The sequence below is a fragment of the Rhinatrema bivittatum genome, chromosome 13 (genome assembly GCF_901001135.1).
Source record: "Rhinatrema bivittatum chromosome 13, aRhiBiv1.1, whole genome shotgun sequence".
In the NCBI taxonomy this organism is placed as follows: Eukaryota; Metazoa; Chordata; class Amphibia; order Gymnophiona; family Rhinatrematidae; genus Rhinatrema; species Rhinatrema bivittatum.
In genome coordinates, this window is record NC_042627.1 from 82,487,020 (window position 1) to 82,503,380 (window position 16,361).

The 16,361-nt window shown below is 44.0% G+C and overlaps 1 protein-coding gene across 1 annotated transcript in view; it reads right to left on the bottom strand.

Moving 5' to 3' along the window:
- Positions 1 to 16,361, bottom strand: part of EIF3J (eukaryotic translation initiation factor 3 subunit J) — a 54,603-nt gene that overhangs the window by 30,917 nt on the left and 7,325 nt on the right. Inside the window, exon 2 of the mRNA XM_029574776.1 lies at positions 2,213 to 2,307. Coding sequence (XP_029430636.1) covers positions 2,213 to 2,307 — 95 coding nt within the window. The remainder of the gene's footprint in view (positions 1 to 2,212; positions 2,308 to 16,361) is intronic.

Here is a 16,361-nt window from a genome sequence, read left to right on the forward strand (position 1 = left end):
AGAAAGATGTGCTGTGATCGCACGCTCTTTGGAGCTCCTCTATCTTTCCTGCCCAGGGAGACATTTTGCCACAGGCTTCGCAGCTAGGCTGGTCATGGTCTGGTCCCAAACAATGGTAGCAGCTATCATGGGTGTGTTACCGGACATCAGGCACCCACAGGGGCAGGCCTTAAAGCCGCTTAACTCTTTATACTGATCCATGATCTTCCTTTTGGTGTAGCACTGAAGAGAGCTTTTTGTCTAGTAGAACTAATAAGTTCTACTGGGGGGATGCAAAGAGTCAGGCAAGGTCAAAAAAAGCTGTAGGAGAAAAAAAATCAGTTTGTGCACCAATACGTACAAAAAAAGACTGAGGGAACAGAAAATGCCACGTGCTCAGTAGAGAAAAAGCTTCATTAGCTATGAGAGGTCTGTTTTGGTGCTACCAGAGGGCATCACCCAAGATCATGGCTAATTCAGGCTGCTCACCGATGGGAAAAGTGAGATGCCAAAACATTTTTCAGATTTATCAGAGAAAGACAGGCCAGAAATATAAAAATGGCAGAATTACATAAATACTTCAGGATGAGCTCTCCCCCTCCACAGAATGGTGTGAGCCTCAATCCCTTTGCTGTATGAGCCTCCATCAATGCAGACTGATCAGTGAAATGACATGAACTCCTGCCCGGGAAGAACCTGGGCAAGTCCCTAGGCTCAGTGGCCTGCACAGGTCACCCCCCCCCCCCCCAGACTGATCCTTTCCGTCCTGATAGCACCAACAAAACAAGAAGAGGACACAAACTAAGCTGAAGTGCAGTATTTACTATGGAATAGAATTAGACCGCCAGGCTACACAGCAACTAAGGCCTGCCATGCGGCTGGCAGAGAGTCGAGAGGAAAAGGAAAAAGAAAATAGAAAAAAAAAAAAAACAGCTGCAGGGACAGAGCAAAGGACTACGTAACCACCCAGCTCTGCAGAAAGACTGAGGGACTCTGCCTAGGCGCAGGGTGATGACTACAGCCGCACATGCTCAGTAGGGCATGTCAGAGAGTCCTAGAATCTGTGAGATCAAAGTTCCGGGCCGGTCTGCTTCTGATGTCACCCAGGTGAGGGTGGACACCCTGCTTGCCCGGAGAAAATATTTTCCTATCAAGGCACAATTAAATAGTTTGATTTCTCACCTTATTGAGAATCTCAAGATGGGTTATAAGTGTTTGGGTACTTATCAGGTTCTTGTGGCCTGGATTGGTCACTGTTGGAAACAGGATGCTGGGCTTGATGGACCCTTGGTCTGACCCAGTATGGCAGGTTCTTAAGTCATCAAAACACACAATAAGAATTCCATTGTTAACCTGTGGAATCGTTCGCAGAGGATGTGGTCACAGTGACCAGCATAGCTGAATTTAAAAGAGGTTTAATCAAATTCCTGGAGGAAGAGTCATTAGCCACAGATTTGGGAAAGCCACTGCTTATCCCTAGGAGTGAGCAATAAAATCTAGATCTATTTTTTGTGATCTGCTAGGTAACTTATGACCTGGACTGGCTACTGTCGGAGACAGGATATTGGCCTCAATGAAGCTTTGGTCTAACTCAATCTGGCAACTTTTAAGCTCTTAAGATTAAAATAATCTTTCCAAAGGAAAACGTAAGCGCCTAGAAGATTCTTAAAGGCTTACAGAAAACTCCTAGACAAAGCTGATTGACAAGTGGACCACAAGCAGATATGATCAGATGTTGTGTTATATGCAGAACTCTCCAGAAGCACAGCCCTACTTTATTGTGTGTTAGGACACAAGGATGCATTCTCCAACTGCACAACAATAAAAGGACAGGAGCTCCCCTCATCTTCATCCAGCATGCAGAAAGCAGAGTTTCACATGTTACTTGACAATAACAGTGCTGCTGCCATCCCAGAAATGCACCTACCTAAGCCAATTCCATCCCGATTTGAAGCAATCATCCCTCAACTACTTGGAACCCTCACTGGCTTTGTACTTAAAAGGGTTTCTCATTTACCCAGGAAACTCGAGATGTGCTCTACATTTCCCATGCCTAGTGCAGGCTTCGGATCACGACGAATGCAGTGTCAGGCTGCAGGCACCAAGTTTTCCTTTCCTGGCGCAAGATCTTCCCTTCTCACATTAGGCTGCAGGCCCCTCATCCAGTCTATAGCTACAGTGCATGTGGACTGGAGGATGATCCATTAAGCCAGGGGTCTCTCCCTGATTTTACCTTGACATCCTCATCTTCATCTTCTCCTTCCCAGCGATCTCCACTGCTTGCCGCTGCACCAGCCTTCAGGATCTGTGGCTCATAGTTATCAGCATCTGCCAAAGAGAGAAGAGACAAAACAGTCATTACCCCAGGAGAAGGGAGGGGGAAAAAAGGAAGAGAATTTGATATCCCAGGAAAGTGGAGCCTTCATTCAGAAATTTGAGAGAGAGAAAGGAGAGGTAATGGGGGAAAAGATGAATCATTACCCTGAAAGGCGTGGGGTGGGGACACGAGGGGTAGTAGAGAGGCAAAGGAGAGGAGTCATTTACCCTGGGGGGGGGGGGGGGCTGGGTCAGACCAAGGTCCATCAAGCCCAGCTTTTTGTATCTGACAGTGGCCAATTTGGGTCCCAAGAACCCAGATCTAATTCCTGTTACTCACTCCCAGGGATCCATCTGGCTAATAATGTGTTATGGACTTTTCCCAGTCTCTTGGGACCTCCACTGCACAAGTTGCCTTGACCACATCCATTGGCAAGAGATTCTACCAAGCAAAACGATCCTTTTCACAATCTGCTGCTTGGTAGTTTCATGGAGTGTCCCCTTGTTTTCGCATTATTTGAAAGGGTAAATAACCATCTTTTATTTACCTGTTCCACCCCTCATGATTTTAGAAGCTTCTAAGTTTCCTTCTGTTGAGAGCCCTCGCCTGCATAACTTATCATAAGAGAGATTTTCCAGCCCCTTTATAATTTGTGTTGCCCTCTGCACCTTTTCCTGAGATGGGGCACCCAGAACAAGCAGTCACATCATGGCTCGCTACACAAGCAATATGCTATTTTTCATTTTATTCTCCATTCCTTTTCAGATCACTCCTAACATGTTATTTTGACCAGGAGCACACACACAGCCGAGGATTTTAATGCACTGCCCACAAAGACTCCAATACAGAACGCAGCGTCGAGTTCCTGTAGTTGGGATTACTCTTCCCCATGTGCACCACTGCTTTTCCACATTAAATTTCATCTGCCATTCGATTGCCTAGTCTCCTAGGATCACACAGTCCTTCTGCAGTTCCTTACAAGCCACTGATTTAACAAATTTGAAGAGTTGTGTCATCTGCAAATCTGATGACCTCAAACTTGTGCCCTTTTCCAATCATTTATGAATCCCAATAGAGACCTTTAGGGCACGCCAACCATTTAGTCTTTTTAACCAGTTGTCAGTCCAGGATAGGGCACGGCTTCCTATCCCACAACATTTCGATTTCCTGAAGTCTCTCATGGCCTCCTGAGAATGATGGGTAAGGAAACCCAGACGAGGAGGAGGAGGAGAGATTCTTTACATCAAACAGAAAGTGCACTCTCTGGAAGCAACCTTTTTGTGTAAGATATTGTGACAGACCAAGATAGGTTCATTTTCTTAGACCCTTTACACCTGGAAATGTCTTCAGGATAAAGGCTTTGGGGTTAAATAATGTTTATATATACATATAAAGAATCTATCTATATGAAGAATCTATCTATTTTTTTTATTTTCTCTTCATTCTTTCTTCTTGTTTCTCCCAAGATAGATGGGGGGACTTTGAATTTATATTGTATGATCTCTTCTTGTATTTGGGCAAATGTTTTCTGGATGTTCCATGGTAGTAGATTTTACTACTTTTGATGTATCTTAACTAATTTTGTGTTACCAACATGTTGTGAACTGGTATGATGTTACCACGAATATCAGCATATAAAAATAGTTTGTCAAATGTCTTCTGAAAATCTCACATGAGACTCCTAACAAAATTAAAGAGTCATGGGGAGGAGGTAATGTCCCATTGTGGACTCCAAACTGGTTAAAATGGTCAGTTTTCTCAGTGGAGAAAGGTAAAATGTGGAATGCCTCAGGGACCTGTATTAGGACCAGTGCTTTAATATATTCTGGAAAGAGGAATGACAAGTGAGGTGATCAAATTTGTAGATAAAATTGAGCTGTTAAATCACAAGTGGATTGTGATCAACTGCAGGAAGACCTTACAAGACTGAAAGATTGGGCATTTAAATGGCAGATGAAATTTAATGTGGGCAAGTACAAAGTGATTGTTATCCAGAAAAGTAATCCACACTGTAGTTACACAATGTTAGGTTCTACATTAGGAGTTACCATGGACAATACTCAATTTAGTGCTCACAAATGGAGATAATGTCTCTGATGTCCAGGTGGGTGCCCACCTCAGCACCAGTGATCAAACTGTATGGTTTCATATCACACCAGGATATGTAGAAGAAGCACGAAGACCCGAGTTTTGCAGTTCAAAAACACGGACGTACCTGAAGGAAGAACGTGAAAGATATGGATCAACTGTGGACCAATCTAAAAAGGAGCAATCAAGGCAACTAATCTATATGTCAGAAAAGTAAAGAAAAGCAAAAGGAAAATGAAACCTATCTGGTTCTCAAAGGAGGTGGCTGACAAAATAAAAGCTAAAAGAACAGCATTCAAGAAATATAAAGGATCCCAAAGGGAGGAGCACAGAGAAGAATATCTGGTACAACAGAGAGACGAAGAAAGTAATCAAAACAGCAAAAAGTCAAGCGGAAGAAAGGAATGCAAAAGAAATAAAGAGGTGACAAAACATTTTTCAGATACATCAGAGAAAGGAGAAAAGTTCTAAGTGGTATAGTGAAATTGTCACGCTCCTTAGGTGTCGCGCGCCTAAGGAGTGTGACAAAGGGGCCAGCCCCTTTGTGCGCACCAGAACCTTGAAGTGGCAGCCACTATATACTATCCTTTTTGAAAATCCTACACACACCTAACAGGTCCTCCCTAGCATTTTCCGGACACCCTCAGCACTCATCCAGCCATCCCACGATTTCAATCAGCTAACTCAGTATAATCTAGCCTCCCCACCATTCATTCAGCTAAAAAATCAGCACCGCCATATACTTTAATCATTTTCCCTCAAAGAATACTTCAAGTCTTCATTTCCTTTACGTCTTACAATATCATCTGCTGGCAAATCCCATCAAAGGGTTCTCTTTAGTCCCATCATGATGTTTGCATACTGGATACACACATTGCACCACAACATCTGCTTCAAGACGAAGCCTTTGTTACGTTATCAACCCATAACTCGCAGAAATCTAACTCCGGTGATGATCTCTCCCTTTACGCAATTACTGGGTCTGGCCCTCTTCACCTTAACACTTTTCAATGCCCAGTCAATTACCAAAAAAACTCACATACTTCACGACTATCTGCTCGATGCCAAACCAGACATCTGTGCCATCACGGAGACCTGGCTGAAGTCAGACAGTCTTAATCAATCAACTTCCTACACAGATATGATATCTTCTCCTTACCCAGAAAAAAAGAAAAAGGGGGAGGTCTCCTCATAGCTGCCAAAAAATCTTTCAACCTCACTCTTCAATCTATCAATACAATTCCCAAACTGGAGATAGGCTTTTTCAAATCTAAGTCGCTCCAAATCCTCCTCACTTACGCTCCCCCCAGACTTTTAGAACAAGACACCTCCCCTATGGTGGAAATCATAGCAAAATACGTAAAACTAGATTATCCAGCCATAATCCTTGGAGATTTCAATTTTCATATCGATGCCAATCCTCAGTCTTCTAACTGCGAAGCCTTCCTATCAGCCCTTTCAGACATGGGCTTCAAACACATCAACCAACCTACACAAAGCAGGTCATACTCTTGACCTTATCTTCACAAATTCCAACCTCATTCCACTTTCACCCCCTCTATGCCTCCCGGTTCCATGGTCAGACCATTTCATGATCACCTCCACCATCAAGTCATTGACAGGATTTTCTGCTCCCCATCAGGCGACCACTTTGCACTACAGGAAACCATGTCCTTCAGAAGACCTCGGCAACTCCCTAATCAAAGAACTTCCTAATCTGGATCTAACCCCAACTCTGCTATTACCTCTTGGCAAACTATTACTGAAATGATAGCCAATAATTTTATGCACACTGTCTTTAAAAAAAAAAAAAAAAACCAAAAAAAACTATAGATCCTTCTTGAAAAAATAAACAGCCATGGTTCTCTAAGGAGCTCCATACCCTGAAGCAAAACCTAAGACGGAAAGAAAAAGAATGGAGGAAGAACCCCAACCCCCATTCTCTAACCATATATAAAGCCGCCCTCCATCATTACAGAACGACAACGCTTCGAACAAAAAGATTTCTATGCCCACCGTATCCACGATATGATATTCGACCCGAAGGCTCTTTTCTCGTACGTATCGGAACTCACCAAAACTGCTCCCCCTACTATTCCAGACGATACAGCCCAATCGAAAGCCAATGATCTGGCCTTATTCTTTCAGAACAAAATCTCAAACACTAGCTAAATTACCTACCAACCCAAACTCACTGCCTCCGGATACCCTCCACTGACCAAACACAGACATAAGCTTGGAATCCTTTAATCCTATCCACACTATAGAGGTGGAAAATCTGATAAAAAGAATGAAACCTTCGACCCACCCGCTGGACCAAATCCCCTCCAAATTCCTGGTTCTCATACCAGAATACATCTCCAAATATCTAGCCGATATTATCAACTGTTCCCTCTCACAAGGAATATTCCCAGATGCTCTCAAAGCGGCCACACTTAAACCCACTCAAAAAACCGAACCTGGATCCGGATGACCTCAACTACCGCCCCATTTCAAATCTCTCGTTTATAGCCAAGATCATGGAGAAAATTGTAAATAAGCAGCTTTCAGACTACCTGGAGGACCATAATATTCTACACCCGTCACAATACGGTTTCCGAAAAGAACACAATACCAAAACCCTCCTCATCTCACTCCTTGATCAAATTTACATCGGTTTTGACAAAGGTCAATCATTCCTTCTAGCCCTTCTTGACATCTCCGCAGCTTTCGATACTGTAAATCACAATACCCTACTAAACCGGCTATCAGATATAGGTATTGATTGCAGGATCAGCTCTCAGATGGTTCGACTCCTTCCTTAGCAACAGGGGCTATAAGGTTAAAACCAACAAGGAATCCTCTCATACTAACACCCCATTCGGAGTTCCTCAGGGCTCCTCCTTATCGCCCACCCTGTTTAACATCTACATACTCCCTCTCTGCCATGTCCTCTCAAATCTGAAACTTAAGTTCTATATATATATGCCAATAATGTACAAATTTTAATCCCCATATCCAGGTCACTGGACTCACTCAAATTATGGAACTCTCATTTACAAACGATCAACCATCACCTTTCAAGCGTTAACCTGGTGCTCAACACTTCCAAGACTGAACTACTGCTAATCACCCCAGAAGGCAGTCCCTTTCATAACCAACTGCATTCTAACATACAAATATCCCATGCCCGTGATCTTGGAGTTATAATAGTCACTTGAACTTAAAGCAGTTTACAAAACATACAACAAAGGAGTGCTTCTACAAGCTACAAGTACTCAAAAAAACTCAAACCGCTCCTATTCCATTACGATTTCAGATCTGTCCTTCAAGCCATTCTTTTCTCCAAGATAGACTACTGCAACTCCATCTTGCAAGGTCTACCGACTTCTACTATAAAACCTCTCCAGTTGCTCCAAAATGCAGCAGCGAGAATTTTAACAAATACTAATCGGAGACCGCATATCTCCCTCATCCTAAAAGATCTTCACTGGCTCCCAGTAAACTTCAGGATCCTTCATAAATCACTGACAATTATCCACAAAAATATTCACCAGACTCCATTAGATCTTTCACACCCTCTCAAATTGCACTAGACGACCAGACCCTTAAGAGATGCCTACAAGGGATCCTTACATGTTCCCCCAATCAAAATTGTACACCACTCAAACATCAGAGACAGGACATTCTCTATCACAGGACCCTCCATCTGGAACGCCATACCTCCGGACCTCAGGCAGGAAACCTGTCTAACTTTTAAAAAGAAACTAAAAACATGGCTATTCTGCCGAGCTTTCCCCGCCACTAGCCCAACAGCCCGATTTAGAATTATATCGCTTATGTAAATAAACGCTAATCATGCTCACAAGTCATCATGAGGTTCGGCCCCCTGCCTCCCTCACATACTCCATTGTATATAGTAATTTATCTTCGTTCTCCCCCTCTTTTTTCCTTCTCCCAGTTAAGGCAACCTTGTTATAATGTAACTTTTATGCTCCTTCAAAATGTCATTTGTTGTATGGTTGGTTATAGTTCTGCTTAGTTCGATGTAAACCGAGTTGATTTGATCTGTATCAAGAAAGTTTGTATATAAAAGCCTTAAATAAATTGAAAAGTGAAAAGGATCAATGTGTAGAGAGAGATGAAGAAATGGCAGAAATATTAAACAAATACTTCAGTTCGGTGTTCACTAAAGAGGACCCAGGAGAAGGACCGTCACTAGTTAGCAAGAAACTGGAGTAGATGTAACTCCATTTACAGTGGAGAATGTGTGGGAAGAGCTGGGGAAACTGAAAGTGGACAAAGCCATGGGGCCCGATGAGGTTCATCCCAGGATACCGAGGGAGCTCAGAGACGTGCTGGCGGGACCGCTGTGTGATCTGTTCAATAGATCCCTAGAAACGGGAGTGGTGCCGGTCCTGCTTCACAAGAGTGGAAACAGAGAAGAGGCTGGTAACTACAGACCGGTTAGCATCACCTCAGTGGTGGGAAAAGTGATGGAGACGCTGCTGAAAGAAAGAATAGTGAACTATCTACAGTCAGGAGAATTGCTGGACCAGAGGCAGCATGGATTCACCAGGGGAAGATCCTGTCAGAAATCTGATTGACTTTTTCGACTGGGTGATAGGGAGTTGGATCAAAGAAGAGCACTCAACGTCATCTACTTGGATTTCAGCAAAGCTTTTGATACGGTCCCGCACAGGAGGCTGGGGAATAAAATGAGAAGCTTAGGAATGAGTGCCGAGGTGGTGGCCTGGATTACAAACTGGTTGATGGGCAGAAGACAATGTGTGATAAATGGAACTTACTCTGAAGAGACAGCGTGTTGAGCGGAGTGTCGCAAGGATCGGTGTTGGGACCGGTCCTGTCAATATCTATGTGAGCGACATAGCGAACGGGATAGAAGGTAAGATTTGTCTGTTTGCGGATGACACTAAGATCTGCAACAGAGTGGACACGCCAGAAGGAGTGGAGAGAATGAGACAAGATTTAAAGAAGCTGGAAGAGTGGTCGAAGATATGGCAGCTGAGAGTCAATGCGAAGAAGTGCAGAGTCATGCATATGGGGTGTGGAAATACGGAAGAACTGTATTTGATGGGGGGTGAAGGGCTGATGTGCACGGAGCAGGAGAGAGACCTTGGGGTGATAGTGGCTAACGATCTGAAGTTGGCAAAACAATGTGACTATAGCTAAAGCCAGAAGAATGCTGGGCTGCATAGAGAGAGGAATATCGAGTAAGAAAAGGGAAGTGATATTCCCCTTGTTCAGGTCCTTTGTTAGGCCTCACCTGGAGTACTGCGCTCAGTTCTGGAGACCGTATCACCGAAGAGACAGACAGGATGGAGGCGGTCCAGAGAAGGGCAACCAAAAATGTGGATGGTCTTCATCGAATGACTTATAAGGAGAGATTGAAGAATCTAAATATGTACACCCTAGAGGAAAGGAGGAGCAGAGGTGATATAATACAGACTTTCAGATAATTGAAAGGTTGTAATGATCCAAAGATAACGACAAACCTTTTCAGTTGGGAAAAAAAACCCAGCAGAACCAGGGGTCACGATTTAAAACTCCAGGGAGGAAGACTCAGAACCAATGTCAGGAAGTATTTCTTCATGGAGAGGGTGGTGGATGCCTGGAATGACCTTCCGGAGGAAGTGGTGAAGACCAAAACTGTAAAGGATTTCAAAGGGGCATGGGATAAACACTGTGGATCCATAAAGTCTAGAGGATGTGAATGAAGAGTGGGTGGCTCACAGGAACGACAGCTACTACCTGGCGATAATACCCTTATTCAATAAACACACACACAGTTAATGCGACTACAACATTGCTCTAAGCTTCAGCAGCAATGAAGAAATGTGGAAAAAAGGATTTGCATTCACAAAAAAGCAGGGAGTAGCTTGCTTGTTACGGCGGTTACTACCTCAAACCAAATAAGCCTGATACTTCACTTTCAATGCAAAGCCAGCATAGCTCTCTGCTTCGACGGCAGGGGGAATGAAGAAACATGGATCTATGTTCAGGCAACAACCGACAAGGACTGAATTACATAGTCTGGATAAACAGATAAGCATGGGTATAGCTTGCTTACTGCGGTAGTTAATACCCCTAACTAATTAAGCTAAATATTTCTCTTACCTCTTTTTCCTAGCACCTTTTTTGCTTTTTATAAAACCGAAGAATTTGCTGTATTTAACAGCCTTACATGTATATAATCCCTTCCTCCTTTACCTTTTTCTCTTTTTTCCCTATTTAAACTCATACCCCCTCTCCTTTTCCCCCCCTACAATTCTCCCTTGATTCTATAATTAATTGTACTACAACTATTTTATATAATATTATTGATATATATATAATGTATAGTTTCTAAGATGTTTTCTTACTGTTTTATGTACAACGCAATTGCGGATTTTTGTTCTATGTACACCGACGTGATATCTGATGAGCGGCGGTATATAAAAACCATTAAATAAAATAAATTTCACTTAGATGCAGTTCCAACACTGCTCTCTACATAATGGTGGGGGTGGAAGGGAAATAGAATAAATAAAGGTTACTAAGTGCCAAGAGTAACAGATAAGTATGAGAAAAAAAAAGTGTGAAGCTTGCTGGGCAGACTGTATGGGCCGTTTGGTCTTCTGCTGTCATTTCTAATACCTTTAAATCCTCAACTCAATGTATGGCAGCAGTAAAAAAAAAAAAGCAAACAATGTTAGGAATTAGGAAAGGAATAGAAAAACAATAGAAAATGTCATAACACCTCTATCATTCCATGATGAGACCACACCTAGAGTATTGTATTCTGGTCACTGCGTCTCAAAAAAAACAAAACAAAAAAAAAAAAGGACACAAGACAGTTGAACTGAAAAAGGTACAGAGAAGGATGACCAAGATGATAAAGGGAATGGAACAGCTCCCCTATGAGGAAAGACTAAAGAGGTTAGGGCTGTTCAGCTTGGAGAAAAGATGCCTGAAGGGCGATACGATAGTCTATAAAATCATGAGTGGATTAGAAAGAGTAAACTTTCAAAAATTACAAAGATTAGGGGACACTTCATGAAGTTTTCAAGTAGCAGATTTAAAACAAAAAAAAAATCTGAGAAGATTCTTTCACTCAATGCACAAAGAAGTGTTGATCCCCAGGGACCACTGATCTCTTCTGCAACTGAAGAATCTGGGAACCTTCGCATTGTGGGATGTGGCCAGCAGGTCGATGGATGGGAGACCCCAGTGATCTATCATCAGCTGATAGGCTTTGGTAGACAATACCTGCTCTCCTGGATCCAGAATCTCCCTGCTTAGAAGTTCTGCTCTGACATTGTCTTTTCCTGAATTGGGGGGAGGCTGAGATCTGTAGATAGATCTCCTTATGGAATGGGCGGAAAAACATCTCCTGTAATACTTGCTGGCTTTTGGTTCCACCCTGGCGGTTGATGTAGGCTACCATTGTTGCATTGTCAGATGTTACATGGACTGCTTGACTCGAGTCTATGGCTGAATTGTAGACATGTCAATCCGACTGCCTGGGCTTCCAGGCAGTTGATGTTCCAGAGGGCCTCTTCCTCGGGCCAACATCTCTGGACCATCAGTTCCCAATAGTGAGCTCCCCAGCCCTGGAGGCTCACATCTGTTGTGAGGACCAGCCAGTTCGGAGAGGACGGGGGTGCACCCCTGTTCAGATAAGCTTCCTGTAGCCACCACTGGAGCCGACAGCATACTCTCATCAGTAAGTAGAGGCGAATTGAATAGTCTTGAGACTGGATAGGTCCAGGGAGGTTTAAGAACTCTCTCAATTGTATGGCCATTATCACTGAGCATATGGTTTCTATGTTGAAATGATTCACTCGTAGATGTCGGTTGACACTTGAGCTCCAGGATGGGGTGAAGGAACCTTCCTTCTTGGGTACGATGAAATAGATGGACCACCCTGATTTTCCTGGGGTGCAGGTACTGGGATTAAAGCCCTTATCCTGAGCAGCCTTAAAAAAAGAGTAGTCTCCGCTGCCTACTTCTTGTGCTGGGAGTGGCAATGAGACATCATGAATATGTCCCGAGGAGTGCTGTGAAATTCTAGCACATCTCTCTCGTATGACCTCCAATACTCATTTGTCCGAAGTGATCTCTACCCTTCTCTGGTAGAAGAGGGACAGTTTACCCCCTATGATTCTGAGGGTGGGTCAGCAAATTTTTATTTGGGGGTTCCAGATGAACCTAAACCCGAGCCTGCCCCTCTCTTCAGCTGTCAACTATGAAAGGACTGAGACCTCCCAAAAGGGCCAAAGCCTCTGAAATGTCGACTTTCTGTAGGGGCGAAAGCGTTGGGAGCCCCTGGATCGACCCCCTCATAGGCAAGGGGTGCTGAAACTGCTCTTATCTTCTGGTAGCTGGGGAACTGGAGATTCACCCCATTTACTGGCCAGCTTTTCCAATTTGCTTCCGAAAAGGGCATCTTTGTAAGATTTGCCTTGGAGGTTACGTCTGAACAATTCCACAGCAATTGCCGACTTCTAGTCACCACTACTGAGGCCACTCCTCTAGCCAAAGTATGGACCAGATCAGAGCCCTCATCAGCTAAAAAGGAGACAGTGGGTCCATAACCATGCTGGAATTCACCCCCAAGTCATCCACCTCCTGAAAGAGTAGGCACGAACAAGCTACCATGGCACATGAAGAAGCAATCTGTAAGGTCATTGCCACGGCATCAAAGGCCTGTTTAAGGATGGACTCCATCTGTCTATCGTGCGCATCCTTTAAGGCCATTCCTCCCTCCACTGGGATAGTTGTTCACTTAGACAGCACATCCACTTTAGGGAAACGCAAATGTTCTCTCGCTGCCGGATCCAGTGGGTATAGAGCTAATGCTCATCCCCCTTTAAAACTTGCTTCTGCGGCATCCTCTTGCTACTTTCCAATACTGAAAGCCTGGATGGCTTTCAGTATTGGAAAGTAGCAAGAGGATTTCCGTAGGAAAATCAAAATGGAGAAATGGAGTTCTTCTTTGGTTGTGTCATAGAATCTGCCCCAGGAACTCCCAGCATCTTCAGGTTCAGGGAAACCAGGGCCAGCAATTCTTGTCTAAGAAAAAGCCATAACATGGACTGAAAGAATTCTAAACCAGTGGGAATTTCCCCATCTTCCAAGGAATCTGTATCCGTCCATGGCATCCGGGTCCCTGCCAGGAATACCCTTGGTGAAGCGAGGCATGCCTCGATGTCTGCCAATAGGACTGGGAGAGGGAGGGCTTACCAGCTGAGTTCTGTCCGGACAGGGGCAAGTGAGGTAGACTGTGCTTGTACATAGGCTTGAAGACCCTGAAAAAATTCCACCCAAGAGAAGGCAGCCGGGTACATGCCTAGCCCAGGAGGTACTGGGGTAGGTGCCGCTGAAGTTCCATCTCCCATGGTTGCCCAGTCCCGGGGGTTACTCAGATCCAGGGTACTTCCACTTAAGGCTGTGGCTAACCAATCCTCTGAATGGGAGGTGCTGGGCTTAAAGACCGGGGAGGTCAAATCTCCCTGGGCTCTCTCACCGAGCTGACATAAGTTAGAATCCAGGTTAGACCATGAAGCCCTAATATGACAAGCAGTGCAGAGAGAAAGGCGCTTATGTTTCTTGGCTGCCAAAGCCATTGGCGGTGGCAACTGTGTTCTGTCGGCTCACGCTTAAAACTTTGTGTGCACAGATTTCAGGTGCCTAGGCAGAACGCAGTGAGGCGCATGCACAGCCCACGCGCTCGGCTTTACCTGTTTTCTGTGCATAGTAGGTCATGTGCGTATGTACGTGTGTGATGTGAACAGAGCCGATGCACTGCACATACTGACGATCTATGGAGAGCAATACAGCACACACAAAATGCCGCCAGTGGCCTACCATGCAGTGTGCCAACCAAAGCTGGGCCTAGCCCACCAGGGGGCCCACTAAACCCACTTGGCAGCCCACTTCCCCTTACCCCAACAGAATTGGGAAAGTAATCTGTACGGCACGCCGAGCTAGGAGACCAGAGGAAGTCTTACCGAAATCCCTCCAAATGTCTCCGAATCATGAGGTGATTCGGAGACATCTGGTACACATCACAAAACTGACGTGATATGTACCAGTACATGAACAGCGGTATATAAAAGCTCTTAAATAAATAAATATGAGGTAAACCTTTAAAAAAAAAAAAACAAGAGAAACTTTACCTGGGCTCAGCATTTACCAGCTAAGTACCGAGGCAGTCTCTGGCTGAGAGGGGAGAGGGCTTTGGCCATCACTGCCCCACTCACTGCACCCGCTGCCTTTCAGCTGCTTAAGCAGTAAAAGTCCACGCCAGGAACCAGCTACCAGACCAAGGCACACCTCTGAGGGATCTCAGAAATCACCTCAGGAATTCTCACCTAAAGGTCCCTCCCCCAGTTATCACTGCAGGAGAGCAGAGCTCAGTTTTTTTCTCCAGTTTAAATGTAGAATTTCTCCTTCCAAAAAAGGTACAGCAATCCCCATAGGGAGATGTACATCCACCATCTGCTGGAGACCGAGAAATACTGAAGGGCTGAGGTCACTGCAGGAGTGTATCTAGGTTGACATCAACTTTAATATCTGATTCAGTCTCCATCTGCTGGCAGCCAAGCATAACCCACTGGTCCTGAGTCCATCTAGCTACATGTTAGGAAACTTATTGACCAGGTGGACTTATTAAAAAGTTTTATATACGCCTATAAGGACAACCATGCTAATTGGTTTATAGTAATACATAAACAAAAATGTGAACTGCCAAAACAAGCAGCATAAGAATAAAAACCAATATAAACTGTTCAATATAAAAATTTAAAAAAAAACAAAACACATACAATAGGTCAAGAAAAGGCCAGTTGGAAAACATGTGTCTAATGGTTCTTAAACAATTTATAAACCATATCCCGCAACTCCTTGAGCAGTTGATTCCATAGAACAGGACCAATGGCAGAGAAGACCCACATACGGGTAACAGGAAAATTGGTTCTTACCTGCTAATTTTTGTTCCTATAGTACCAAAGATCAGTCCAGAGTCCTGGGTTTTGCCTCCCTTCCAGCAGATGGAGACAGAAAACGTTTCAGCCACCATCTCTTAACCTGGTGTGCCACCTGCAGTCTCAGTATTACTCAGTAACCAAGCAGAAATTAGTCAAAAAACTTTTAATAGCCCAACACTATAATATCACCCAAATGAGTAGAGGAAAGAGGAAATGAATAATCGAGAACCATAACCAAATTTGGAACCTTTCTTGAAAGACTGATTATAAACTGTGCCATTCTTCAGAATAATTATAGTAAACAGATCAAGCGGACTCTCCAAATGTCCTCTCCACCACCCTGGACTGATCTGGGTACGTACAGGGAACGGGAAGTTTTATATTTTTAGGTGCAGGAGTCATTAAAAAGCTCTTTTCAGCAGACCTTAAGATATGTGAAGGAACATAACCAGAAGGTGTGTTGACCAGGAAAACGGAGCCATCACCCTACCCTCTGGAACTCCCTACCCGTCAATCTCCGCTTAGAACCGTCCCTGAGCCATTTCAAAAAAGGAATCAAGACATGGCTCTTTAAACAAGCATACCCTAATTCCACCCGATCCTAACAGATTTTCCCATGATTCACCTCAATCCCACCCTACCCTATATCCTCTTACCTGATCCTCATCAACCACCCCAGAACCCTCCCCACCCCCCCTGCACCCCGCAACCATCCCTGTATATCTAGTGCACATGCCATGTTTCACTGTAAATAAGTTCCATATGCTAAATGTATCAAATGCACATGCCATGTAACATTGTATATTAGTTCATTTGCATATCTAATCCTAATCGAATGCAAATAGTTGTATCGCTATACTCTCTTATACTTGTGTATTCACCCAGTTATCCCCTCCCCTGTTCATTGTAATTTCCTCTCCTTCTCAGTTTTTTGTAAACCGACATGATGTGTCCTACGAATGCCGGTATAAAAAAGTTTTTAAATAAATAAAAAGTGATTTACAGTA